The 27,340-nt window shown below is 31.5% G+C and overlaps 2 protein-coding genes across 2 annotated transcripts; one reads left to right on the top strand and one right to left on the bottom strand.

Moving 5' to 3' along the window:
- Positions 1 to 1,140: 1,140 nt before the first annotated feature.
- LOC114377485 (internal alternative NAD(P)H-ubiquinone oxidoreductase A1, mitochondrial-like) lies at positions 1,141 to 5,480 on the top strand. Its single transcript, XM_028336012.1, has 9 exons — positions 1,141 to 1,682; positions 2,600 to 2,813; positions 3,116 to 3,276; positions 3,381 to 3,446; positions 3,628 to 3,791; positions 4,186 to 4,300; positions 4,526 to 4,705; positions 4,780 to 4,942; positions 5,064 to 5,480. The coding sequence occupies exons 1-8, from the start codon at positions 1,209 to 1,211 to the stop codon at positions 4,930 to 4,932; spliced, it is 1,527 nt and encodes a 508-aa protein (XP_028191813.1). The 5' UTR covers positions 1,141 to 1,208; the 3' UTR covers positions 4,933 to 4,942; positions 5,064 to 5,480.
- A 918-nt stretch (positions 5,481 to 6,398) lies between these two features.
- On the bottom strand, positions 6,399 to 10,681 carry LOC114375173 (jacalin-related lectin 3-like). The gene is made up of 7 exons (XM_028332931.1): positions 10,446 to 10,681; positions 10,103 to 10,306; positions 9,226 to 9,678; positions 8,251 to 8,478; positions 7,777 to 8,139; positions 7,196 to 7,417; positions 6,399 to 6,845 (listed from the first exon to the last, which is right to left on the bottom strand). The coding sequence occupies exons 1-7, from the start codon at positions 10,446 to 10,448 to the stop codon at positions 6,549 to 6,551; spliced, it is 1,770 nt and encodes a 589-aa protein (XP_028188732.1). The 5' UTR covers positions 10,449 to 10,681; the 3' UTR covers positions 6,399 to 6,548.
- Between the last annotated feature and the right edge of the window lie 16,659 nt (positions 10,682 to 27,340).

The following is a 27,340-nucleotide window of genomic DNA, read 5'->3' on the forward strand; positions in this document are numbered from 1 at the left end:
TTAATTATAACAATGAGTATAACTTTCATCTTTCTCACACGGTGGGTTTGATTTCCTTCAAGGGAACTAAAATTCTGTTTGGTGGGCAAATTAAGTCCCTAATGCCTGTAGGCTAATTAAATAAATATAATTGGATAGAATTATTTGCATTCTAGACATGCATTAATTTTTTTTTTATGAACCTCTACTTGCTGTCTCAGCATATTAGTAGCGTCCTATATAATAGTATAGAGGTGTCTCAAGTTTTACTAACTTTTTTTTTTACTGTAATAATCTCATGTCATTTCTGTATTGATAAGAACCTCAATAAAGGGTGGCTTATATATACTCAAAAGTGAGCTGACTAATATAAATATGTTCGCTCTTACTAAAGAATGAAGAACTTAATTAGCTTGTCTCCTAATGAAACATAACCCAAAGTTTGTATAACTATACAAACTATGCCTACAGGTCAGAAGAATTGCCCGCATGCTCAGATTTTGCTGGAAAGAATTGCTGTTAATTCTATCAACTACTACTTGACAATTATTCTTAAAAAGAAACAATCATACCCACACCAATATAACTTATATAGGCTTGACTGCATAAATTAAAAGTCTTTATAAGATAAGATTTCATTTGACAATGTGGACATATTTAATTCACTCTTTCTACTCCATCAATTTTCTTAAAACTTTCTTTCTTCTCTCGTTGAGGATTGTATTTTACACACTATTTCCGCAATTAGCTAAAACATGTCTTTCAATTTCAAATTCTTTTCCTTTTATCTTTCTCGGTATACACTTGATTTTCTTATATTGTTTATTCATTTTAATTTAAAAACAATTAATTGTATATTACAATTTAACTCCTCGATCTTGTGTATATAAGAATTTTCGTGTAGATAATTCTTATTATCCTTCACAAAAAATCACATGAAGACATTTGTCAAATAACATGAGGTGCCAATGCCACCTTACTTACTGCTACAACTAAATCCAAACATCAGCACACACAAACATGTCCCACCTTACATCAAGTTAATAAACTGAAAACAAAGCCCACATGCATGAAACTTAATTTCTTACACTTATTTCACTTTCCACCCCAATCTAAATTTTGTGATGCATATCTACTTAAGCTTACATATTATATATTCTTAGTTCTTACACAAAATCCACTGAAACCCATTTGAGGTTGAGACCAAACCAAACTAACAAGGATCATTCATGGCTTGGTTAAGAAACCTCTCAAAGTTTGCCACCATGAAAAGAGCATCATCATCATCTCAAAGACCCAAAAACACTGACCCATTTTGTCTATTACCCTCCTTCACTTTTTTTTCCAACTTCAGCACTAACACCATTGAGGAGAAGCCCTGTGTGAAGCCAGTTGAGTATAATAATTATTCGGGCTTGCAGCCAACAAGGCCTCATGAGAAGCCACGTGTGGTGGTGCTGGGCTCAGGTTGGGCCGGGTGCAGGCTCATGAAGGGCTTGGACCCTCGTGTGTATGACATTGTTTGTGTCTCACCTCGCAACCACATGGTCTTCACCCCTCTATTAGCCTCTACTTGTGTTGGAACTCTTGAGTTTAGATCCGTTGCTGAACCCATTGGGAGGATCCAACCAGCTATTTCTAGAGAGCCTGGTTCTTATTTCTTCCTCGCCAATTGTACTCAAATTGATGCACATAACCATATGGTGTGTCATGTGTGTTAACTTGTTTTGTTTAATTACCTGTGTGTGTTTGATTTCACGTTGTAGAATTGATTGTAGGTTCAAAATTAATTTTAGATCAATTTTTACTTATTTAGTTTCACGTTGCTGAATTGATTATGGGTTCAGAATTTATTTTAGATCAAGTTTTACTTGTCTGATTTCACGTTATAAAAGATTTTAAAATTGATTGTATTCAGAATTGATTTTGAGTTAAAACAACTTTAACTAACTTTTGCGTTGAATCCGAAAGTTTATACTAAGTTTTACTCATAACTTAATTTTATAATAAAAACATTCAAATATAAATCACATCACTTCCAAATCAATTTTACCAACCCTCATCCAAGTATTTTCGAGCACCAAAATATTACTATCCAATTTCTAAGTTTGCACGTGAAGGACAAGAGCACCCTCCGTTGGAAATGTTAACATATGATTAATTTACGATTATTATTGGATTCATGTACCTCAAACAAATAAAAAGAATTTGAGGGGGTGTTGAATGATTTTGGAGTGGATCTGTTTGCCCTTTTTGTGTGTGTGTGTGTTCATGCCAACGTGTATGCTACAACTTAGTGACTAGCAGTGTGAGCTGCACACAACTTCTTTTAACAAGGAACTTCATGATTTTTGTTATGTTGTAATTTGCTAAAAATGAAAAAGAAAATTAACTTTAGGATGTAGGGAATTTGGAATGTCTGGAGTATCTTAAGTGATGAAGAATCTGTCACTAGATTTAAATTTTTGTGCCATTTATATTGGATTTTGGGACTCAGTTTTCAAGGCAGTCTATTGGCCCGAACGAAAATACAATTTGATACTATTATTGGTTGGACTTGGAAGATTGGTGCCATAGAAGTGCGGCTTAGTTATGAAGAATTTGGTGCTTTGTTTTGAAGGTGCACTGTGAGACTGTAACCGAAGGAGTAGAGACAATAGCTCCCTGGAAATTCACAATCTCATATGACAAGCTGGTAATTGCATTAGGGTCACAGCCTTCCACTTTTGGAATTCAAGGAGTCAAAGAACATGCCATCTTTCTTCGTGAAGTTCACCATGCACAGGAAATTCGTAGGAAGCTGCTCCTGAACTTGATGCTGTCTGATGTTCCAGGTTTGCTAAACAATAGTTTTACTATGTTCCACAAACATTGAGTCATCATAGTTTTTTATTATTTTTATTTTTAGACTTTAATTTCTATGCAATGTTAGTGGTAAAGAATCAACCAATTAGAAGTCATTGTTGGTGTGCTTTATAAGGTAGTTAGTGTAGAAGTCAATAGACTTATTATACATAATGATTTATGATTAATAGATGACAATGTAAAAACAATTTACACTATCGATGCATAGACTATTGATTCTTTATTTTTTATTTTTGGATGTGCATCACTTTTGTGCTTTATTTGTACGCAGGTATTTCAGAAGAGGAGAAGCAAAGGCTTTTACATTGTGTGGTTGTGGGGGGTGGTCCTACTGGAGTAGAATTCAGTGGTGAGCTTAGCGATTTTATCACGAAAGATGTTCGTCAGAGATATGTCCATGTAAAGGATTACATCCGTGTCACTTTAATTGAGGTATGCTAAGTACCATCAGATATGTGATATGTGAACTTATAAAAGCCAAAATTGTCTGTTAAGGTAGTTTATGCTGTTGAACAAATTTATTCATGCCTTGTTAGGCAAATGAGATATTGTCTTCCTTTGATGACCGGCTTAGGCGCTATGCTACCAAGCAATTGACAAAGGTGAGTTACATATTGATGCAAAGGCATTTCATCTTTAATTTGGAAATTTTCATATACAAGATGTCACTCTTGGTCATTGTAGTACTGTCTGAAACTGGTTGACAAGCTAGCTAGTTGTTAAAACTTAAAACTATTCTGTATTAGTTTCATTATATTTTGCCAATGTTGTAGTCTCTCTCAGTCAGGAGTTCGTCTTGTTCGTGGCATTGTGAAAGATGTTAAACCTCAGAAGATTTCCCTTAATGATGGCTCTGAGGTTCCATACGGGTTGTTGGTATGGTCCACTGGTGTTGGTCCATTGCCTATGATTCAATCTTTGGATCTCCCAAAAGCTCCTGGTGGGAGGTTAGTCTTGTTATTTGACATTGTTACATTTGCTTCCCACAGATGCCCTGTTTGGATAATCTTCTCCATTAGCAGAAGAATATAAGAAAGTAAAATTAATTAACTTCTCTCTTAAATTAAATAGACTTATGCACTTTAACTTTTGTTGAAGCTTTCTTGAAAAGCTGAGGTGATAAGTTGATTTTAGCTTATGAGAGAAGTTCAATTCATTTCTTTTCCTATAAGTGCTTATAGAGAACTTTATAGGCCAAAAAGTTACAAATTAGAAGCTGATTTATGAATAGATTGAGTTTTTTTTTTTTTTTTTGTCATATAAGGAAATCTGGTTCAGGTATATATAACTTCTCTATAGTCTATTATCCCAAAGCAAATTCTGAGTGTTTTTGTTTCATAGGATTGGTGTTGATGAGTGGCTCCGTGTTCCTTCGGTACAAGATGTGTTCTCAATAGGAGACTGCAGTGGATTTGTTGAAAGTACTGGAAGACAAACACTTCCTGCATTAGCCCAAGTAAGTGATATTAGGTTCATTTGTTTTCTCCTGCACACTCCTTGATTCGTTAAATTCTTGCAATTTGTAGTTTTGGTTTCCGGCTAACAAAGATACATTTCATAGTGACTTTGCTTATTTTATTCTTATTTGTAATGGTTCATCATTGAAGTAGTGTTTCTTGTTTCTTCTTATCCAGAAAGCTTGTTATTGACCATTTGATACATTGTCATTTGAATTCAACAGGTTGCAGAGAGGCAAGGTAAATATTTAGCAGCTCTACTAAACAAAATTGGAAAAGCAGGTGCAGGCCATGCAAACAGTGCAAAAGAAATAGAGTTTGGGGATCCATTTGTTTATAGGCACCTTGGAAGCATGGCAACTATTGGTAGATATAAGGCCCTTGTTGATCTTAGACAGACCAAGGTAATATTTAGCATTCCTGAGATACTGCTGGTACTTCAAAAACATAGTGTGATTCACTTACCATGCTCTTACAGGAGGCAAAAGGGTTGGCTCTGGCAGGATTTCTGAGTTTTTTTATTTGGCGCTCGGCATACATCACGCGTGTTATCAGCTGGAGGAACAGATTCTATGTACTTGTCAACTGGATTACAACTGTGGTATTTGGCCGCGATATAAGCAGATTATGAAAATCATAAGGTAATGAATCTCTTGCAGCGTGATTAAGTGTTGTTCCCTAAGGCTTTATGTAATTTTATTTGGACTTGGACTTGTTGGAAGGATCTTTTATATGATAGTACTTGTGGTCGGTTGCATTTAGGGGTTCTTCATAGAAGCAAGTAACTATCAAGTCATCAAGAGATGAACATTTGCTGCACTAGTTCATGACAGCAATGGAACTGCACTAGTTCATGACATTTACTGGATGTGTTCCATTTGATAAAAACATTTGCAAATGAAAGAGGATATTGAGGAACGTGCTTGAGGGACAAGGCAATGAAACTTGCATCTTGAAACCAACGTAGATTATTTGTACACATTTTTCTCTTGTAGCGTCTCATCAATCAGAAATGTAGCCATCCTAAGTCTTTTTGTACATATTGAAAACCAAGAAAGAAATTTTCATGTTCATGTACTGTTCATGAAATGTGTGATCAGTGATCACAATATCAGTTCAGCTGTTCGGTTACCTAAATTTTCATGATCTCTTTTCTATCAGAAGATTATTGAATCACAAGTTATTCTTGCAATTGGTACTAGTCCCTCCAATTGCAAATGCCTTGTTGAGTTCTTAGTTGAAGTATTGGATTTACACTTCAAGTTTAAAGCTCTTCCACTTGAACGTGAAGTGATGCATATGATTGACTCAATACAACATGACAGCATCAATTTAAGCATTTACCAGAAGTGGAAGGAGACTTTTTCAACATTACGTTGAAAAGAATCTAACAGAGACTAAATACTAATCAACTTTAAGAGTCAATGTCAATGAAATGTAATATTATTAATTAAGCACGCTTGGTTTCAAATAAATTAGTTATAGATAAGTTAAAAATGAAATAATTCATATTTAATAGGTGAAGGTAGAAACTAACTTCTCTAGCAAAATTTGGAGCATCATTTATATATTTTTGTGAACGCTGTCCAACTGTGAATGAACTTCAAGACGAGTTTACCTTATTACTATTAAATAATGCATCTTTTTATTACTCTTATATCAGTATAAGTGAATATAGATACATTCTCTAATAATAGATCATTTTCTCTTTTACCATAGTCAAGGAAGTGTTGGTATGGAGAGGTTAAGTTTGACTTTTTCTACTTTTTAAAGTATTTTAAAGATTGACAATTCTTAGTTTTCATTTTTAAAAGGGTAAGATCTAAAACATACAGTTCAATCCCTCTTATGTGCCACAATTTTCATGACTTAAGCCCATGAATAAACGAATTACAAAACATTGTTGTTAGTTTCCTTATTATAACTGCTTGCAACACAGTGAGATTGAACTGATACTGATCCAGAAATTAACAATACATTTTTCTTAATGAAAACCACATTGCTATGTATTGAAAATCGCCGTGAGATACATTTCTGAATCAGCTACCTTTAGTATTTGCATTGAAAATATGTTAAATGAAATGAAACCTTGAGAGGTGAAAGAAATTATCGCCAGCATTATTCACTTTGTATAACAAATCTTAAGTTGGCTAGAACATTCACCAAACATTATTTAGATAGTATACAAGTAATCATGCTATATCATCTCATCACTCTACACATTCATTAATTATTGTTCTTCACAAATCAAAATAGCTTGAAGAAGGATAACTTTGAAGTTTTCTGAATTCCTCCTAGCCAGTGTTGCATATGGACCCCAATTGCATCCAAATACATGCTACTCCTCCCATGCAAACCAACCACCTTGCCCTCTGTTGTGGTTGAAGTGAAATATTTCCCTACTTCATCACCAAAAGGACCATACTGTCCTCGACTAGTATGGAATGTGAGTGACTTTATGATTATAGGTTGTTCATCAGCGGTGATTGAACCATAATAGCCAGATATGCAAGTGAGAACCTCATTTGGGTACTCCAGTTTTATCTAGAATCACATTAGGCATGAATAAGACCAAGAATGCATAGTCTAGTCCATTTTTGTGTTAGCAATCATGCATGATCCAAGAAAATGAATGATGAGTACGAAACAAAATGGATGTGGTTAAAAAATGAGTTGAATATCTATGCACTCTCAGTGTAAAAATATTTATCTTGTTAGTCAATCAGAAATCATACTAGACATCACTTTTAAGATAATTACTGTAAAAAGTCAACAAACTTACTATACATGATCATTTGTGATTGAATGACAATGTAAAATCTCTACACACTATGTGCATATACTATTTACTCTAAAACAAAGTGGAAAAAATGAGAATCAATTCATATCCATACCCGATGCATGGTATTTCCTCCATTACCACCATGTTTTACAGACCATACAGATTGCTTATATCTGTCGTACTCAATCTGAATCGAGCAAATGCCTTCAGGTGCTTTTGTCATATAAATCTGCTTAATCCCAGAAAAGACTCCATCATCCCAGGGTCTACCTCCATCCCCACCCCATGGACCTGGTCCACATGGAGCTGGTTCTTTAATCACACAACGCGAAGCCTGTGATGTGAAATAGGGAGCAAAAGTGAATAGAATATCCTCTTCAATATAATGCTAAAAGGTGATGCATCAAAGAGTAAAACATTCACTTGGTTTCTATAGTTGTTTTCATTTTCTGTTTTAGTTCCTATATGAGAAAATTGAAGTTTTAGTCTCAACACATGCATAAAAGTTATGTTTTGGCCTGTCATTAATGTTAGAGAAAACTTTTTGGTGGTGATAAACCACCACAAAAAAAATTGTCTAGGGACTACAATAGTAAACCTTAATAATTTTTTTTCATAGAGACTAAAACTGTGGACAAGTATAAGGACTAAATGAATAGTTTAATTTAAAATACAAAATGATTCAAGGAATACCTGTTCAATAGGGGCTGGTTTGGCAACAACTGGCCGTTGAGGATTGTCTATTTCAGAAATATTTGGTTCTTTTGAGATGATTTCCATGGAAGGAGCTGTTGCCACAGGCACTATTACTTTTCCTTCTATAGCATGCACACCGAGAGAATCTAGAAATAAGCCACTTCTTCCATGAATACCCACAACCTTCCCTTCTCTCAGCTTTGTTGTGAAATAAGTTCCATATTCATCTCCAAATGGTCCATAGGGCCTTTTGGTGGTGTGGAAAGTAAGTGACCTTATAACAGCAGGCCCCATGTACATCAGAGATCCATAGTAGCCAGATATATGTGTGAGAACTTCATATGGAAAATCAAAGATTATCTGCAACATGATGGCACACAAAATGGTTAAAAAAAGAAGAAGAAAGTAAACCCAATTGTCTAGTTTATTAGGTAATAGTAGACTACAAAGGCTTATTAACTGTAAGTTTACCTTTTCATGTTTGAATCCTCCTGCCCCACCATGTTTGTATCCCCATACAGGCTCTCCATCCAGATCATACAAAGCTCTAATCCAGACAATTCCAACATTGCGGGACATGTCAATTTGCCTAACTCCTGTGTAGGGTCCATCATCAAACACATATCCACCTGTGCCACCCCAAGGCCCATATGTCACTACACCTTCAACCATTGGTGGTACCTTCTCCACGAAAACTACCTGAAGCGAATAGAGATTCTCAGTTTGATTTGATGCAAATGCCAGCTATGCTTGGATTGATGGAAGGTGTAAAATAGAATGGAATGGAATGATACTAGCTTTCATTGGTTGTAAGGTTTAAAATAGAATGAAATGAAGCAAAACCTGATGGAATGCATTTCATCCCATTCCTTCTAATACTCTTTTCTCACCCTCCAACTGGGAATGTGTGTGATGGATTCATGGAATGATTCTGTTTTTCTCTGTTCTATCATAAAAGTCTCAAACAATTAAAGGACAAAATTCAGACGCTATTGTTTAATATTTTTGGTATTGTCTCGGATTAGAATTAGAGTTTCATCTTCATAATATGTGTATTAAGGTTTGTATTATAATACCAAGGTAGAACTCCAAATTTGATTGGAGAAATGTATGAAACTTTGTTCCATATCACTCAACTCTATTACACTCTATTCTCATGAGGAGTGCTAGTAAAATGCTCTCTTCTATGAATTTATTGAAAACCACAAAATCATGAGAATGAGACTTATCTAATGAGAATTGACTAATTGAGTCTCACAAAATTTAGTGATTTTCCAATAATTTCAACTAATAATAGAGTGTGTTAGAGGTATGTTGCTAACATTTGTCTTCATTCTATTCCATTTTACTCACAATTAAATATCCAAACATAGCTAAAATTGAGAAGAAAATTAAGTAACACTTCAAAGAAAGAATATTCACGAAGGCTCACTTTATCTTTATTACCTTTTCTTTTGGTTCAACATTGTTTGGTTCTTTGAAGCTAGAAATCTTGACGGTTGGAGATTTTCCAAAATCATCTTTCTGTTTTAAAGCAAGAACAATATCATAGCCTTGGCCAACACTTCCTTGTATTACAGAATAACTAGCATTGTCATTGGTGTTAGTCATGTAGTTCTGTGAAAAAGACAAAGCTTTGGAAGGCTTTTGTTGCTGAGAGGACTTCACATTGACTCCAATGGCATCGAGGTGCCAACCGTACCTGCCATGGAACCCAATAATCTTGCCACCTGTCATTGGCAACGAAAAATATGTCCCTTGTTCAACTCCAAATGGTCCATAGAGTTTCTTGTTGCTCTCAAAACTAAGTGACCGAATGAAGATTGGTCCCCATTGATTTAAGCTACCATAGTATCCATCAACTGATGTTAGGAACTCCTCTGGGTAATCAAGCTTGATCTGCAGCACAATCATAAATATTTAATCGATATAACACACGAGTTTGATGAGTAACAACCAAAGAAGCACAAACACTTCATGATTGTATACACAAATGTTTTTTTTTTTATTAACAAATGTTAATTGTTAGTTTTTCTTGTAACATGTTAGATATGTATCTATGTTGGACACTCTACGGACTACAAAGTACAAACACTTTGAATACTCTTATGTCTTAACCATATTTTGCAACTATAGGGATCAAAAGGCCCTAAATTCTTTCTTTTCATTTAAGATTTGTCTTAAGTTAATTTTATACTTTGTTATAACCAATTAACCATAGAACTTGTTGTATACTCATCTCCATGTTGTGTCATATCTATGCCACATTTCTAGGAATCAATTAGCATACTTATTCTTTCAACTAAGGGCATGGAAAATTTACCTTGTCAATTTTATAGCCTCCACTTCCACCATACTTCAATGACCAGATAGAACTCCCTTGCTTGTCATATTCAATCTGAATTGAGTCAATTCCTTCCCCATGAACTATCACCAATTGCCTAACCGTCGAATATACACCATCATCCCAACGGTATCCTCCATTCCCACCCCATGGTCCAACTGATACTGGTTTCTCCTCAAAACTCTGCACTCCAAACACCATTTAATTCAAAGGTGTTAGAAAAGTGAGGCAAAACAAAAAAAGTAGTTGAACAAATACTTTGCTACAACAAAAAAGGTGACTTCATTCGTAAGTAACAAAAACTTCTTTAAGCATGCAGTACCATCTTCTTGTGCTTGTTGGAAGAGAAAAATACAAGTTGGATAGAGAAACCTTAAGTTCAAGTGTAGGGAAAGCTTTTGAGTTATGAGGAATTTAAGGCAGCAAAAGGGTATGTTTAGGGGAATGCATAAGAGAAGTTTATGGAAACAAAAAGGCATATTTGTGCTTGACAGGTGACTAGCTATGTAGAAGCAGCTAATTGGAATCCACAATGGAGGGGAACAGTTGAAAGGCAATGGAATCAGGTTCTTCATAGAAATCAGTCTCATGTTTTTAGACTTAGACATTTTCATTTCATGAGTCTGTGACTGTCACATTCACATAACAGTGTTTTCCCACAATATTATTATTCGCCATTTTCACAACAAAAATCTATATGTGAAATTGATGGAACTTTCCATGTTACATTAAATTTCATATTTGGAATATTTATAGGAATACAGGTGCTGTCCATCTATTATTGAATGTTTACTCTGCCTACCTAATTTCCATTAACAATTGCATTGCATTGCATATTCTTCTCTCTTCATGCTTTGTCATTCAAGAATTAGTACGCATTGTTTTGAAATTCACGGTGATCATGTTGATAAAAAAAAATAATTAACATTTTTAGAGAAAAAAAAGAAGACAAACTCCCTTCTATTTGTTAAACATTAAGACAAACTTAATTGTTGGAAATTAATCAAGAGGTATACTGAATAAAATACTCATATGGTTCAGAAAATATAAACAAAATCTTTGTGCAATTTGCTAATTAGTAAGACAAACCTAATAGTTAGAAAGTAATCAATCTTTGTGCCACTGATAAAACCACATGATTGTGTACCTTCCATGGTTTGAAATGGTGCTAAACTGGATGTTGTTAATCCATATACTATTTAAATTGATATTTAGCATTATGCAAATATTGCTTGGGAGAATTATTTCCAGATGCTTAAGTGCTTGAATTTGTAACCATCAGCATATAGATCAACTAGCATGGTGTTTTGGCTTATTCAGTAATTTTGAATTCCAAATCTCGTTAATGTTAATATAAAGTTAGGTATGTATTTGCGTTAAATACTCATAATGAAAACTTCATCATCCATAGGCCAGATCATTCTTCCCAGCTCCAACAGACTACCTCTAGTGATGGATATTTGTGGTTGATACAAAAAAAATGTGCTTGAATTTGTAAAGGTATGTTTGTCAACCCTTCAGGCACTGTCAAGGAGTTAATACCAGATTGATTGTAGCAATAGCAACTAGGATTAGAATTTCTATTTTTAATAGTTATTAGTTTTTAAAATGCAAGATATAGTCCAAAGAGAAGTTGAATAAGATGAAAAACAGAAGAAAAAAAAATAAGAGCATTTTCTAGGGTGTTTTTTTTTGTGGTTTTTAAAATAATTGTTTTAGAAACAGTTCCCAAAACTTTATAGATTTTAGATGAGAAATTGATTATTTAGTAGTGTGAAAATGTTTTAGAAATTAGAAATCAAATTTTAAAATTAAAAAGTGAGAAAGAAATCAAATAGACCCTTAATTTTCATTTTTCTGTATCTGGAAGCAGTCCAAGTAAGACTCTGGTAAACTACTGCAAATCTTCTGAAGAATTCTGTATTCAAATGTTCAATTACTCTTCTATTTTATTTTATTTTGATAAATTTAGTTCCTTCTGAGTAGCCCCCATATTTTTTCGGAAGGTTTTTTTTTTTTTTTTTTCCTTTCAGCAGTGGTTCTTTAACTATGACACCACTTCAACAGCTAACAAAAAGAACTGTGAATTTCAGTCAGGTAAAAAGAACAGATGTACCTGTGGTCCCAAGTCCCAAGTTGTGGTTAGAAGAAAAGCATAAGAAAATATAAGAAATCTAAATTTTGATTCCTTAGATGTGGTAGCCTTTCCTGAAAGGATTTCCTTGATTCTAACACTGCTTTTGTTTTATGAGAATCCACTTTAAGCAATATTTTAAGGGAAACAGAAACACAAGGGCACACATGATGTTTACTTTTAATCATGTGATTACTAGCATCCAATGGTTTTCATTGTGTCTCCAACGCAAACCAACTTTCAAACCAAAACTACAACATAATTGCTTTGGCATTTTTGTTTTAAAATGTGTAATTTTTCCGTTCAACATGAGTACTAACGCGTATCTAAAATACACTAACAAATTGAATATGTCATTGCATAAGCATGGAAGATATTATAATTCATAAATGTTGTTTATCGAGTGTCAAGTTGCTAATTATTGAAACGCCGTTATGATCCAAAGAGTTGAATTCCTTGAAATCTTGCGTTGATGCCACTTTAAAGAAAACTACTTTTTTATTATTGGAAAAACAAGGAGGAAAGATCAAATGAATTTCTCAACACGCAATTCTATTTCTATTTTCTTATTTTCTTGGCAGGCTACTTGATTGCCTTCTAAAAATAAAATAAATTGTACCTTTTAAGGCCAACTTAGAAAACTAACGCAACCAACACAATGCACGTTGCCTAGATATCTTAAAATTTGCATTTTGCAACTTCACATATACTTTTTTTTTTTAATAAGATTCAATCTATAATATTTTTTTAATAATTTTTCTAGACTAGAAATATTCAAATTTTAAGAAGAAAGAGAATGTATTAACAATCAATTAAAAAAATAGAGAAGTATGAATTATAAAAATAATTTTTAAAAAAATTATAAATTTAAAGTAAATTTATTGTTAATTAACACCCAAATTAATAATTTTTTTTAATTTTAATGAATTAGATAATTTAGTCTAAGAAACAGATGGAATAACACTTTGTCATATTTAGTTAGTTTCAGTTTTACTATTCTCATAAGTTTGGAAAAACACTAGAAACGTCTTCACTTGCAATAGGACACTTTTGTCTCTCTGCATATGCGTAGCAACAGCCTAGAGAGGTATCGATCTTGTCACGACCATTCCTTTGAAATTCACAATTTTGTATAAAAGAAGAAATGGAATTAAGTCTCGTAAGGTGGTATTAGAGATCACATCCTCTTGAGTCTTGAGCTTTGATCCCAGCTCAACCAACTAATCTCAATTACAGTATATCTTTATCTTTATATATATATATATATATATATATATATATATATATATATATATATATATATATATATATATATATATAAAAGGAGAAGCATAAAGTATTTTTGGGATATAAAAGGGGATCATGGGGTAGTTCTGGAAGAAAATAAAATATAAAGAGAAATACATATTCAATAAATGAGAGTTGAAATGTTTTGAACCGTTAAATTAAAATTCTAATCGTAAATAATCGTTTATTATGTAAAGAGAACTTGAATATTTTAAAACCATTAAATTGAAGTTTTTATTTTATAATAACCGTTGATTTGTTGAATCAGATTATTCACATTAATGATATTTTAATTAGTGGTATTAATCAATAAAATAAATTAACATAATAATTTTATAATTAAAAATATTAATAATTTTTTAATGAACATTTTTAATATAGTTAAAATTTATCTCATGACAAATGATAATAATTAAAAATAATAATTTTATAAATATGTGACTAAATTTAAAGAATTCATAATTGAAATATTGTTTTTTGGTAATAAGAAGATAATTTATAATATTCTGTAAAAAGATAATTTATAATACATTTAAAAAGGATTTAAATTTCGATAGTCCTTAATTTTTATCTAACCAAATTTGTAATAAATATATTTACTCATAAATTAAATTAGTAAGTTATAAAAAAATCTAATATTCAAATCATCATTAACAAATAAATCTAACAATTATACCTGTACCTTTAATTTTTCTCTAATTAAATTTGTAATAAATATGTTTATTCACAAATTAAATTCGTAAGATATAAAAAAATCGTAACAGTCAAATCATCATTAACAAATAAATATGAACAAATAAACCCGTGGGATATGGTGAAAAATTAAATTAAATATGTTGAGGATGTTATGTTGAGAATACAAAAACAACTTTTTTCTTTAATTTTCTGTTATAAGAAAGTAACGTGTATTTATCTTTATCTTCTTTATATAAAAAAAAGTAGGTGGTACATTTTTGAAAATATATATGATTGAGGTGTGCAATTTTTGAAATTCTATTATTTTTTTATTAAATAGCATTTAACGTGATAATCAAATCCAATACACACATTTGGTAAATTTTCCAATTAGTGTCAATTTATAGTAATACGAATATTTGAATAAATCAAAATGATGTGTTAAAAGGATTTTAATCAATCAAATAAATAAGATATTAAAAAATTTAGCGTTTAACATTTCCAAGATTCCTTAAAAGTTTTATTATTCTTTAACATTCAACGTGACAATCATAATTTTATTAAATAGCATTAAACATTTCAAAAAAATATCGTTACGTTAAAAAATCATTTATTGAAAATAAAAGGATTGTTTTAATAGTATTAAAAAATATATATTGAAAGATATTGAGATATATACACATATACATGAATTTTCTATATAAAGGTTACATTACACACCCATTAGACACAGGACTGAAAAAGGTATGGGTTGGTGAGAGGAGATCAATCGGGGTGTGACTTACGGTGGAGGTGTAAAGAGATAGGAAACAAAACTTTGTAGTTTTCTTCTTTTCTCACATTTTTTTTAACATTTAGTTATTATATTACACTTTCAACTTTCGTTTTCAATTTCTCAATTAATTGACAGTAAAATTACAGGTTTATTGTCCTCGTTGTTGGTCACCCATGATGGCTTCTTCCTTCCCTTTTTATCTTTATTTCCCTCTGGGTGGGGGTTTGCATAATCAAAAGTAACATTCAAGTTAATTGTTTTACTGATGTTTATGTTTCAATTGATTAAAGGTTGTTGGGCATGGCACGTGAGAACCTATTCTTCCTAGCGAATGCACTGATTTATTTGTTGCAAATAACATAAAAGAAGACAACACAATTAAATTTCATTTTAGGTTGATTTAGATGACAACCTATATAGCAAGGATATATTATTATGTTTTTTCAACTTAACATGATACCAAATATCCTCTATGATTTATTTTTTTATGGATGAGATTTTTATACATCTTGAGAAATTAATGTGGAAGCAAAGCTTCATGATGAATCAAAAATGATTTAAAGGTGTTTTGATGATAACAATGATGATAACAAAAGATGATGACAAAGGTGATAAACAAAAAGCTCAAGTGAATCAAAGAACAACTCAAGTGAATAAAAGAACATCTCAAGTGAATCAAGAACAAGTCAAGAGTTCAAGAATCAAGAAGAATTCAAGACTCAAGAAGAAAGTCTATAATCAAGATTCAAGATCTCAAGATTCAAGATTCAAGATTCAAGACTCAAGATTCAAGAATGAAGAAAAGACTCAATCAAGATAAGTATTAAAAAGTTTTTTTCAAAACTTTGAATAGCACATGAGTTTTTGACAAAACCTTTACCAAAGAGTTTTTACTCTCTGGTAATCGATTACCATATTGTTGTAATCGATTACCAGTAGCAAAATGAGTTTGAAAAAGTTTTCAAACTGAATTTACAACGTTCCAAATATTTTCAAAATGCTGTAATCGATTACAATGTTTTGGTAATCGATTACCAGTGTCCTTGAACGTTGAAATTCAAATTAAAATGTGAAGAGTCACATTGTTTCACTCAAAAGCTTTGTGTAATCGATTACACTTATTTGGTAATCGATTACCAGTGTTTGTTTCTGAAAAATCTAAAGATGTAACTCTTCAAAAAGGTTTTGACTTTTTCAAATGGGTTTTAAGTTTTTCTAAAAGTTTTAACTCTTCTGAGTGGCCTTCTTGACTAGACATGAAGAGTCTATAAAAGCGAAGTTTTGTTTTGCATTTTCAACCAATCTTGAACAATTATTCATACAATCCTTTACAAGTCTTGAATCTATTTGAATCTCTTTGAACTTCTTCTTCTTCTTTGTACCAAAAGCTTTCTGAAGTTTTTTGGTTTTCTAAACCTTGAAAACTTGTACTATTCATCTTTTCATTCTCTTCTCCCTTTGCCAAAAAGAATTCACCAAGGACTAACCGCCTGAATTCTTTTTGTGTCTCTCTTCTCCCTTTTCCAAAAGAACAAAGGACTAACCGCTTGAATTCTTTTGTGTCTCCCTTCTCCCTTGTCAAAGAATTCAAAACGACACAGTCTGAGAATTCTTTTGATTCTTCCCATTCCCTTATACAAAAGTGTTCAAAGGACTAACCGCCTGAGAATTTTTTTGTATCCCCATTCACAAAGTATCAAAGGTTTAACAGCCTGAGATCTTTGTCTTAACACATTGGAGGGTACATCCTTTGCGGTACAAGTAGAGGGTACATCTACTTGGGTTTGACTGAGAACAAGAGAGGGTACATCTCTTGTGGATTAGTTCTAGTGGAGGTACGTCCACTAGGGTTTCAAAGAGAACAAGGGAGGGTACATCCCTTGTGGATCTTTGCTTGTAAAAGGATTTTTACAAGGTTGAAAGAAATTTCAAGGACCGCAGGTCGCTTGGGGACTGGAGGTAGGCACGGGTTGTTGCCGAACTAGTATAAAAACTCTTGTGTGTTTGTTTCCTTCTTCCCTACTCTTTTACTTTCCGCTGTGCATTTAATTTTCGCTTTTACTTTCTGTCAATATTCTCTTCTACTCCTCATTCTCTTAACAATTTTAGTAAAAGCATTAAAAGAGTAATTTTTAATTAGTAAAGGTTTAGGAATAATTAATTCAACCCCCCTTCTTAATTATTCTGAGCCCACTCGATCCAACAATTAATTTTTGGTTATGATTATCATTTTCAGGAATTTTTTTAATTGCATGATAAAGTTATAGGTTTAATATATTTATTGACCTAATTTTTCCCAAATCATGTGCCTTCATATATGAATGTATCTATATATATACATTTAAATAAATTTTTTATTTGTATAACTTTAAAAAGTTAAATCATAATAATTTTAAAACAAAAATTAAGTAAATAGTAGTTTCATAAAATAATGTGTGGCATACATATATAGTGTTTTAAAAGATTTATTTAAAATAGTTTAATATATTAATTTGTTATAATATGTATTTGATTGTCCTAATTTTACGTTAATTTTTTAGTAAAAAAAAAACAAATTTTGTTAAAGCATAAATTTGAGACACAAGTCACCCGTTTTCCAAACTACAAAAGTAATTTTTCTTTAATCATGTGACAAATTAAATACAAGGCAAAATATTATCCAGATGCATAGATTGACCTTAAAACAATAAGAATTAATAAATGATTAATAACAATTACTATAAAACAGGCTGATATTTTATCTTTGTTACCTTTTCTTAACAATGAAAAACAATTTGAAGAAAGCAAGTCCACTGCTAGAACTACTATTTTAAAAAAAAAGAATATAGAAATTAATAATTCAAAATCCAATTTTGAATTGAAATTTGAATTAAACATTGATTGATGTTTTGTTCAAAAATTACTGCAATTCAAGTTAGGTTTTTATTTTGTAAGAAAAAAAATAGATAACAAAGAATAATTTTTTATTTATTTAGTGTGGTTGTTTATTTTGATAATTTTATCATATGAATTTTATTAGAAGTACTTTCTTTATTTTCACATCATCAACAAGTCAAAATTATTTCTTTATTTCCACATCATCAACAAGTCAAAATTAATTATGAAGAAGAAAAAATAATAAAAATATTATTTGATGCAATTATTGACAAATTGGAACAACCGGAGAAAAAATAAAACAAAAAATTATCAAGTTCATTTTAAAAAGCCAAACATGTAGTCAATTTAACTAATAAATCAAAATTTTGTAAGGAGTACGGTACTTATAATCCTACTGGAGATACTAATAATGCTGAAAAAAAAAATGAATCCTCTTTAATGAGTTATTTCCAAGAATCGGACCTAGCAGTTGTTAATATGTTCATAAAAATCCTTAAAATAAAAAATCACAAAAAATTATTGTAACGATTTTTTTTTTGCTGGATTTGTAACAAAATATTATCATGTTAAGAAATATATTTATAGTTCAAGTTCATTTTATTAGGATAACTTTTAAATTTTCAAATTTATAATTGTCAATGAATAAAGATAAATTTTATGTCAAATAGACTTCATGATCAGAGTTTTTTAAAAATTAAATATAATTGAATTCGTTCAAAAAAAATATTTGATCATGAATCTAAATGTAAAAACCATTATCAGTTGTCAATATTATTGAGTAATAAAATGTCAATATCAAAATTTAAACCGAACTAATATAGAAAAAAAAACACCGGAAGAGTTTTGGAATATTAATACATATTGCCAAATAAATAAAAATAAATTTATTTCATTATTTATGCATAATAATCAACCAAGTTCTTTAAAAAATATGGAAAAGGAAATGGAAAAGTTTTAACTCCACAGTATATACTTATCATCTTAAATGAAATCATGTTTTTTCACCTAATATTAAGACAATTTATATAATGAATAATTATCGTATGGTGTAATGTGTTGTCCTAAATTTTCCCAAATCATGTGTCAAATAAGATTCATATTTAACGTAAGAAAAAAAAAAGGATGCATTATATTTTAGCTGATAAAAACAAAATCCAAATGTATTACGGTGAAATTTAGCTGAAGTCACATTATATTTTTTTTTATCATGGAAAAAAATAGTAGAAGTCACATTACAAAATTTTATGGTGAAATTAATTTTTTTATTATTATAATTTAAACCAAATATATAGTTTTTATGCATATTTATTTCTTGATTCAAATGATTTATTGAATATTTTTCATAAAAACATGAACACAAATTTTAACTTAACTTACTATATAAAATATAACACACGAAAATACATTTTTTTTATAAAAAAAAACACAAGAAGAAAATTTTTAGTTTACATTAAATTCACAAGCATTAAAAATTTTTATTTAATAATTTTGTCCAATCATTGTTAAAATTTATTTTACATAATTAATATATATTTAATGTCTTGTGGTGAAATTATATTTTGCACTATTATAATTTAAATCAAATGTATTTTTTATGCACATTACTTTCTTGATTTAAATGATTTATTGAATATTTTTCATAAAAACATGAACAAAAATTTAAGCTTAACGTATCATATAAAATATAACACACTAAAATAATTTTTTTATAAAGAAAAACACAAGAAGAAAATTTTAAATTTACACTAAATTCACAGGTATTAATATTTTAATTTAAGAATTTTGTGCGATCAATGTGAAAAATTATTTTACATAATTAATAAATATTAACTAAAAATCAAATTAAATCAACAAAATCACAGATATTTTTTCCATTTAAAATTAGTGCCTCAAAATAATTTTTAAGCAAATAATTGTTCATTTTTTATTTCTTATCTTGTCTCTTAAATAAATTTTCATGATTTTCTTATACTTGGACAAATTATTTTCTTGTATGCATATCCCAATATATTAAAATAAAATTAATATATAAAATATAAAATATGGGATTGAATATATATTTTTTCTTATAAAAGCAAGTAGAAGTTTTGACGTAATTCATAGTAAAAAACAAATTATCTAGAGTCACGCTAATATCTAAATTATTATGATAAAATTATTTTTTATTATAATAATTTTAATTGAAATTTATTTTTATGCTTGTATCTTTCTTGATTTAAATATTATACTGATTTTCTTATTTTACGAACATAAAAATTATGAATAAAAATATAACAAATGGAAGTGAAGATTTTCATGAAAGTATGAAGATAAATTTAGACTCTACTTACCGTATAAAATATATTAAATATAACATACAAGAATGGACAATGTTTATGAAAAATAATAGGAAAAATTACATTAAATTTATAGGATAAACTATTTTACTAAAGATGTTATCCAAATATATCAAATTTTTAAACTTAATCCACGAGAATGGACAATTTTCTAAAGTTGCATTATTATCTAAATTATTACGATAATTATTTTATTATCATAATTTTAATTTGAATGTACTTTTTTAGGACTATTGCTTTTTTATTTAAATAATTTATTGAATATTTTATTTTACAAACATAAAAATTATGGAAAACTTATGACAAATGGAGATGAATATTTTTTTATGAAAGTATGAAGTAAAATTAAGACTTAGCGTACCATATAAAATATACCACACACGCACAGATGAACATTATTTTTTTTATGAAAAACTAAACTAAACTCACAAATATAAACATTTTTACTAAATGTTTTTTCCAATCAAAGTTCAAATTTCTTTTACAAAAATAAAGTACTAATTCTAATTACTAAACAACTTCATTCAAGTTTAGTAAATAAAACAACCTAAAAAAAGTAGGGAGTGTTTGATAGGAAAGAAAAAAAATAGAGTTGATTGAAATAAAAAAAGAGAGTAAATAAAAAATAAAATAAAAAGGTGAAAGTTAGTATAAATATATTTGAAAACCTCATCATACAAATGAAAATGATGTATGAACACTCCATGAAATAAACAGAGGTAGAAGTGAGAAAACTGTAAATATACAGGCAATATAGCGTAATAAGAAAGAGAGAAATACAAAATAATAATGAATATCAGCAAAAATATTTACTCAATTAAGGTATCCAAATATACACTACCAAATATGCATTTGACATCACCCAAATTTACATTGGTTATATTCACACTTAAGACATTTTTTTAGTAATGATAGTTACTCTCATTCTCATACTTAATGGTAGGAAGGAAAGTTTTAAGAAACTATATTGATATTTTATAATTGTATTGTGAAGTAAAAAAAAATGATATGCTGCAAACTAATGAAGATTATGTTCACGTGAAAAGAGGAAAATGCCAGACATCTATGCATACAATTTTCTTGGAGCAAGTATTTCTTTAATTGGTTTGAGCTTTTTGTCATTTTATTATAGTGATAAGCCACAGTTTCAGTTTCAGTAAGTTTCCCCTCATCCTAAAGCAACTTCTACCTAAGAAGGATCTATAGCTACTTCTCATATAGACATAGCATACTCTAAGTCTATCATCATCTAACTAGAATGCATACTAAAACGCCTAGCATGAAAGGTGATTCCCAAGGGTTTATAACAACCTTAAGATACTCCACATACTCAAACTTAACTCAAAACACACTAAGCACTAATCACCAAACCCACAACAAGAGCTAACTCAAGGTGGGAGATCCAGTCCATGCATCCCATGAACAAACAGGGGCATTGATGTTGTTAAGACATGACCAGGTACACATAGAGGCCACGACATGTACTAAGGTAATCATCAGAGCATCCTCAGACTTTTCCCAGATTAAGGTAAACAGAACTAAGATTTATCTCGCTAATCATACAACTATCATCACTAATCCTTTAGGTCACCTACCTTACACAAGAACACTCACTCTCGAACCCTTCCATGCTTAGCAATTAACGCTTTACTAACTACCTTACACTCTTCTTAAGGTTTCACACTAAACCTCTTAATTATTCTTCACAACTTTTCCAACTACTTTATATTCTTAAACAAATCTTTACCAGACATCTCCCGGGAACTACGGTTACAATTTTCTATGGGCACTACACCTACAAGATTCTCAATCTCGCACTTAGGTGGTAAATAAACACATCCTCAAGGAACACAAGTACATGACTTACTAAGTTTGACTTTCGTCTACAGGTAACAAGGATCATGCCTACTCAAGTATTTCCTCTCGAAACACCTTAACGTGATTGGCAAGGGTGAAATCTCTCTCTATTCATAACAGAAGTAACAACATGACATGTTATCAAGCAGTTTAACAAGACATGATTGGAAGATGAGCAACCCATGATAAGATGAACACTCGATTGATTAGGAGACAATAATTTTTAAACCAAGAAGGATCACTCATTCAGAATCAACAACAAATATTCCAAATGAATTCTAGGAACGAAAACATGACCATGGTGTACACACATATGGAGACGTCACTAATCACTTGATTGTGATAGAAACATCAATAATCAAACCGTTTGACGTAGGCTTATAACACAAAGAATGAATTATTCTCAAGCTTGCAAGTGTAGTCAAATTACTTGACTTAAGCACACGACACAAAGAATAGGTTGCATTAGAACCATAAGGTACGGTCAAAACAATATTCCTTATGAAATATATCTTGATGCAGGTCATCAAACTATAAGGCATTAACATCGCTACGAACAAGGAATTGCAAACATCCATACAACAAACATACATAAACTTATAGGTTCCTACCACAAGCATATATCGTGCATACAAGAAATAAGAATCAAGCTACCATTAATGGTGTATTACTGAATCGCAAGCTTCAACAACCACATTCATGACTACACACAAAAGAAGAGAGTTAAGTAGTCGTGTGTTTACACATCAAGAAAAAGACACTCATCCAAGGCATATATAAGGTTCAAAAGGTTTTCACAACACTAATCCACACATCAAGAGAGAAATAAGCTTATTAACAACATACACGCAGGAAGATAAGGGCTCATTAAGGCGTTATCAATCAATATCAAGACTACCTGCATCACCTAACGGATTGCCATAATGTCCAACCGCACTTCACAAATTATAGAGATGACCAATCTCATAATTCATGACTTAATGGTGAATTTATGGTATAACATACATTAAGGATGCAACGCACATCACAAGCATTACTCAGTCTCATTTAATCATGGAAAGGAAAATACAATTAATAATTCAAGCATGCTCAACAAAAGCATTCATAAGTAATCACACACAGTGCACACCAGAATATGGTAAGCACATAACACATTGACAGAAAGGTTCGACCTGTTCTGATACCACTAAATGTAACACCCTCTATCCCATACATATATGTACTAATAATAAAAGGAAAAGAAATTATAATTAATTAAAAGTTCTTAAAACACATTTAAATAAAACCTTTCAAAAGGGTAAAAGGCTTACATTCACTTTTTTCGCATCATAATAAAAACTTGTCCAAATAAATAATAAAATCATCTCAGCTCAAACAAGACCGTCCAAGACTTCATGCAATTAATATAGAAACATATACCCCAATGTCACATCTTATCAGAGCATTGTGTTCCCGCGTCCTCTAGCATAAGGTTTTCCATAGCCATTCACCTAACCATTTGCTCTCACGAACACAAAGTTCGAGATCATCACAAGATCCCAACACAAATAGCACACGAGGAGTGAGTTATCACATTCCTAACTAATAGAGAGAAACGAGACAACTATATATACATATCATGTAAGTGAGATACAACTTACTTAAACATAGCTCACGTAATTCTACCACTTTGTCACGTAACATCACATCACAACACAACACATCTCATTCATTTTTACATCATTCACGTACTTAAAGATCAAAACACAATATCACTAAATCAATCAATATCAATAAATACACAAGCGTTATGCAACAAATACACTAAGACTTAAGCCTACATGCAATGTGATACCATGTCAGTGAAAAACCATCCTAGGGCGCTTAGGAGTACATAACAAGTTACACCATACAATGGGTATGTCAGGTCACTCTCACTAAGTAAAATCATAAGGTGACCAGTCAGGGTCACTCCATTTTGCAAGAATGCTCCAACCATATGGAATCAACATAGGCTTAAAAGAGCACTCAAACCGAGTGTCTTTACCCCCAAGGCCTAGACTTCGAAGAATTCGTTAGGGCTTCACCTTCTTGATTCAGGTCCAACCCCTAAACCAATTCCTTTCACACACAGACAATGCTAATGAATTATACAATACCCATGACCTCACACTCGTGTTTCAAACACGTTTAACACATTACGCTACAATTTAACACTGGTTCCTAACAAGGAAATCTACACTTTCCTTTTAACATTGCGCATAAACACTTTTCGCAAGGTAAACACTGGTCGGGTTATCGTATAATTCACAGCTCACAACACAAGTATTATCACATCAAGTGTTAAACACATACTTATTCACAACCAAATCTCATGTCCACAATTTAACATCTCATAATGTCACAATCCATCATCACATGTTTACGTGTATCTCACAAATTAACACATGCTCAACTTTGTACTTATACTCGATTTCAACAACAATATTATAAGCAGACACTGCTCATGAATTATACAATATCCACGACCTCACACTCGTGTTTCAAACACGTTTAACACATTGCGCTACAATTTAACACTTTAGATTCCTAACTAGGAATCCTACACTTTTCCTTTACCACTGCACATAAACATTTTTTTTCAAGCTAAACACTAGTCGGGTTATTGTATAATTCACAGTTGTTAGTGCTCTTCGGCAAGTGTACCGATTCGCTCAAGTAGTATAAAACGGTAAGATCGAGTATCGTATCCTTAGGGAATTTGTTTCACTCAAACACTGTACATCCAGTATGCAAACATTTGGATGGATTAAAAGCAAGAAAATATCAAGTTGAATTATGTACTAAAGTCTATTGGAATATAAACTAATTATCTAGAATTATGGAAGTGAAAACTATCAAGTAAAAAGCGTTGGGTCGTTCTACTGAATTTCTCTTGATGATATTATGTATTTTTCTCTATTTAACATTATCCTAGTGTTCTTATGCTGAGAAATTACTCAAACCAAGATTCCTCTAGTGAATGAGCCTAACTCTCTTTAAACTTCATCCTTGATCTCTCAACAAACTTAGTCTAATAGAGTTTCATTAAGTATACAACATAATATGAACTAGATCACTGCACTCCATTCCTAGACATACAGATTTCTAGCTTGCTCTACCAAATTCTAAGGCTTTAAAGCATTTCCCAATGCTAAAAATCCTAACTATACACACAAATGGGTGATCAAGCCACAAGCATGTAAAAATAATGATAGATAGAAGCAATGAACACATAAGAACAACATTAAATATATAGTGAAAGAGTGTTACATCAAGGTTTCAGCAGAACTTCCCAACCATGAGGCTTAGCCTTCCATTACAAGTAATACAAGCTCTCAATACAAAGAAGGAACATATTTTAGTGAAAGAAAATGGAAAAGAGTGGTTGAGGATGTCTCCTACAATCTCTAAACCCTAGACTTCACTCCTCTAACCTAAGCTCTCTCAGCTACTTCCTTTCTGTCTCTTTAGATTCCTCTGGTGCATTTTTTCTCTAAAACTATCCAAAAGACTCTTATTTTCGCCAATTTCAGTGTTTTAAAGGCTCTTGGACCTTTTAGCTTCTGAAAGCTCGCTTAGCGAGACTGACTCGCTAAGCGAGAGTAAGTGAATTTTGGCTTAGCGAGTTGGGCACGCTAAGTGCGAGAAGGGACAACGACCTCGCTGGGCGGGCTGGCTGCGTGCTGGGCGAGCACATCTCTGACTGATCATTTTCTAGGGTTTCCCAACCCGCTAAGCAAGCTGTATGCCTCACTTAGCGGATGACACTCACTGAGTAGATCTGCCTCGTTGAGTGAGTCATCAGCTACTTGAACCTTCTCTTTTTTTGGCCTGAAACTAAAGTGGTTTCAACATTAATTCACAAAATGTGAGTATCTACTCTATAAAATCACACTAAACATAAAAATATGTACAATTCCTACAAAAGAACCATAAATTGGAGGTAAAGTGTTATTTCCTAGCAAATATTTAATACAAAACTAACTCATGAATAACAACTAACAAACTCCCCCAAATTTATAGTTTTGTTTGTCCTCAAGCAAAGAAAGAACAATTTACTTGTCCTCAACTGACAAAATTCACAATGGTTAACCAAAAATTGTGCTTATTCCAAAATATTCAATCGCATGAACAGAGGTGATTAACAATACTTCAACCAATAGCCCTTCACAAAGATATGCAGTATTTCAAAGATATGAACATGTTCATTAAGCAGCACAAATGAAATAAGCTAGCAAGCAAGACAGGTATCAAGGAAGGTTCATCCAACTTAATCCTCACGACCACTGTTTCTCTCATAAGCACAAGCGTTTAAGGTAATTCTTCAAATCCACATCCAACACAAGTCTTAACTTTTGCATTTCATCTCATGTCATTACAACACACAAATTGAATCTGAAGGACTTTCTTGGCTTGTAATGGGGCTGGGCTACAAACAATTCATGGTTTTTCTAGGATGCAAAACTTAGGTTCTAGGAGAGCATTCATCCTTAGATCACCTTTTCCTTTTAATTCCCAACTTCTATTGATATGCCACAATCATATAAGACACTTAGCTTAAGAAACATCACACACAAAGCTTTACTTATTCTTGAAACTTTCATTTTCTCTCTCTTTTTATTTTTATTTTAGCAGTTTATGCTTACTGCTTCTTTCAACAATTGTCTATGGTTGTTGCTTTCCTTACCACAATCAAAATCACCTAATACACTCCCCCAAATTTGGAACAAATTTTCTTTGAACCACAATGCTCTCCTACAACCTAAAGAAAGGTAGACAAATTATAATTTCAACCAGGCTTAGGTTCAACTCATTCAATCAAGTTTAAGCTCAAAATGGGTGCAAAGGTTTCATCATTCATGAACAGGGTAGGGCTATTTGGCTAAGTGGATAATTCAATCAATCATGGCCTTCATCATTTCTAAATCATGCATTCATTCAGTATTCAAAGATTCATGCAAAAATCAATACTCAATGCTAGTCGTTCTCTCCCAATTTAAGTTCACACAACTCACCGGGTTATAGCCAATGATTACTTTCACTATTTACCTGTCAAACAAACTAACATTTTCACTCACGCCCCTAATTCATGTTATTTCTCTTCTAACTACCGTATAATTATTCAAGGCATATGATCTATCATCGCAATTCACGCAATCAACCAAATCCAAACCAATCAACAAACACCAAAAAATTTAAACCAAAACGTGTTTTAAAAACCAAACCACTGTGCATAGTTCAAAAACTGTAAACTG

This window comes from Glycine soja, chromosome 11 (genome assembly GCF_004193775.1).
Source record: "Glycine soja cultivar W05 chromosome 11, ASM419377v2, whole genome shotgun sequence".
NCBI classification, from domain to species: domain Eukaryota; kingdom Viridiplantae; phylum Streptophyta; class Magnoliopsida; order Fabales; family Fabaceae; genus Glycine; species Glycine soja.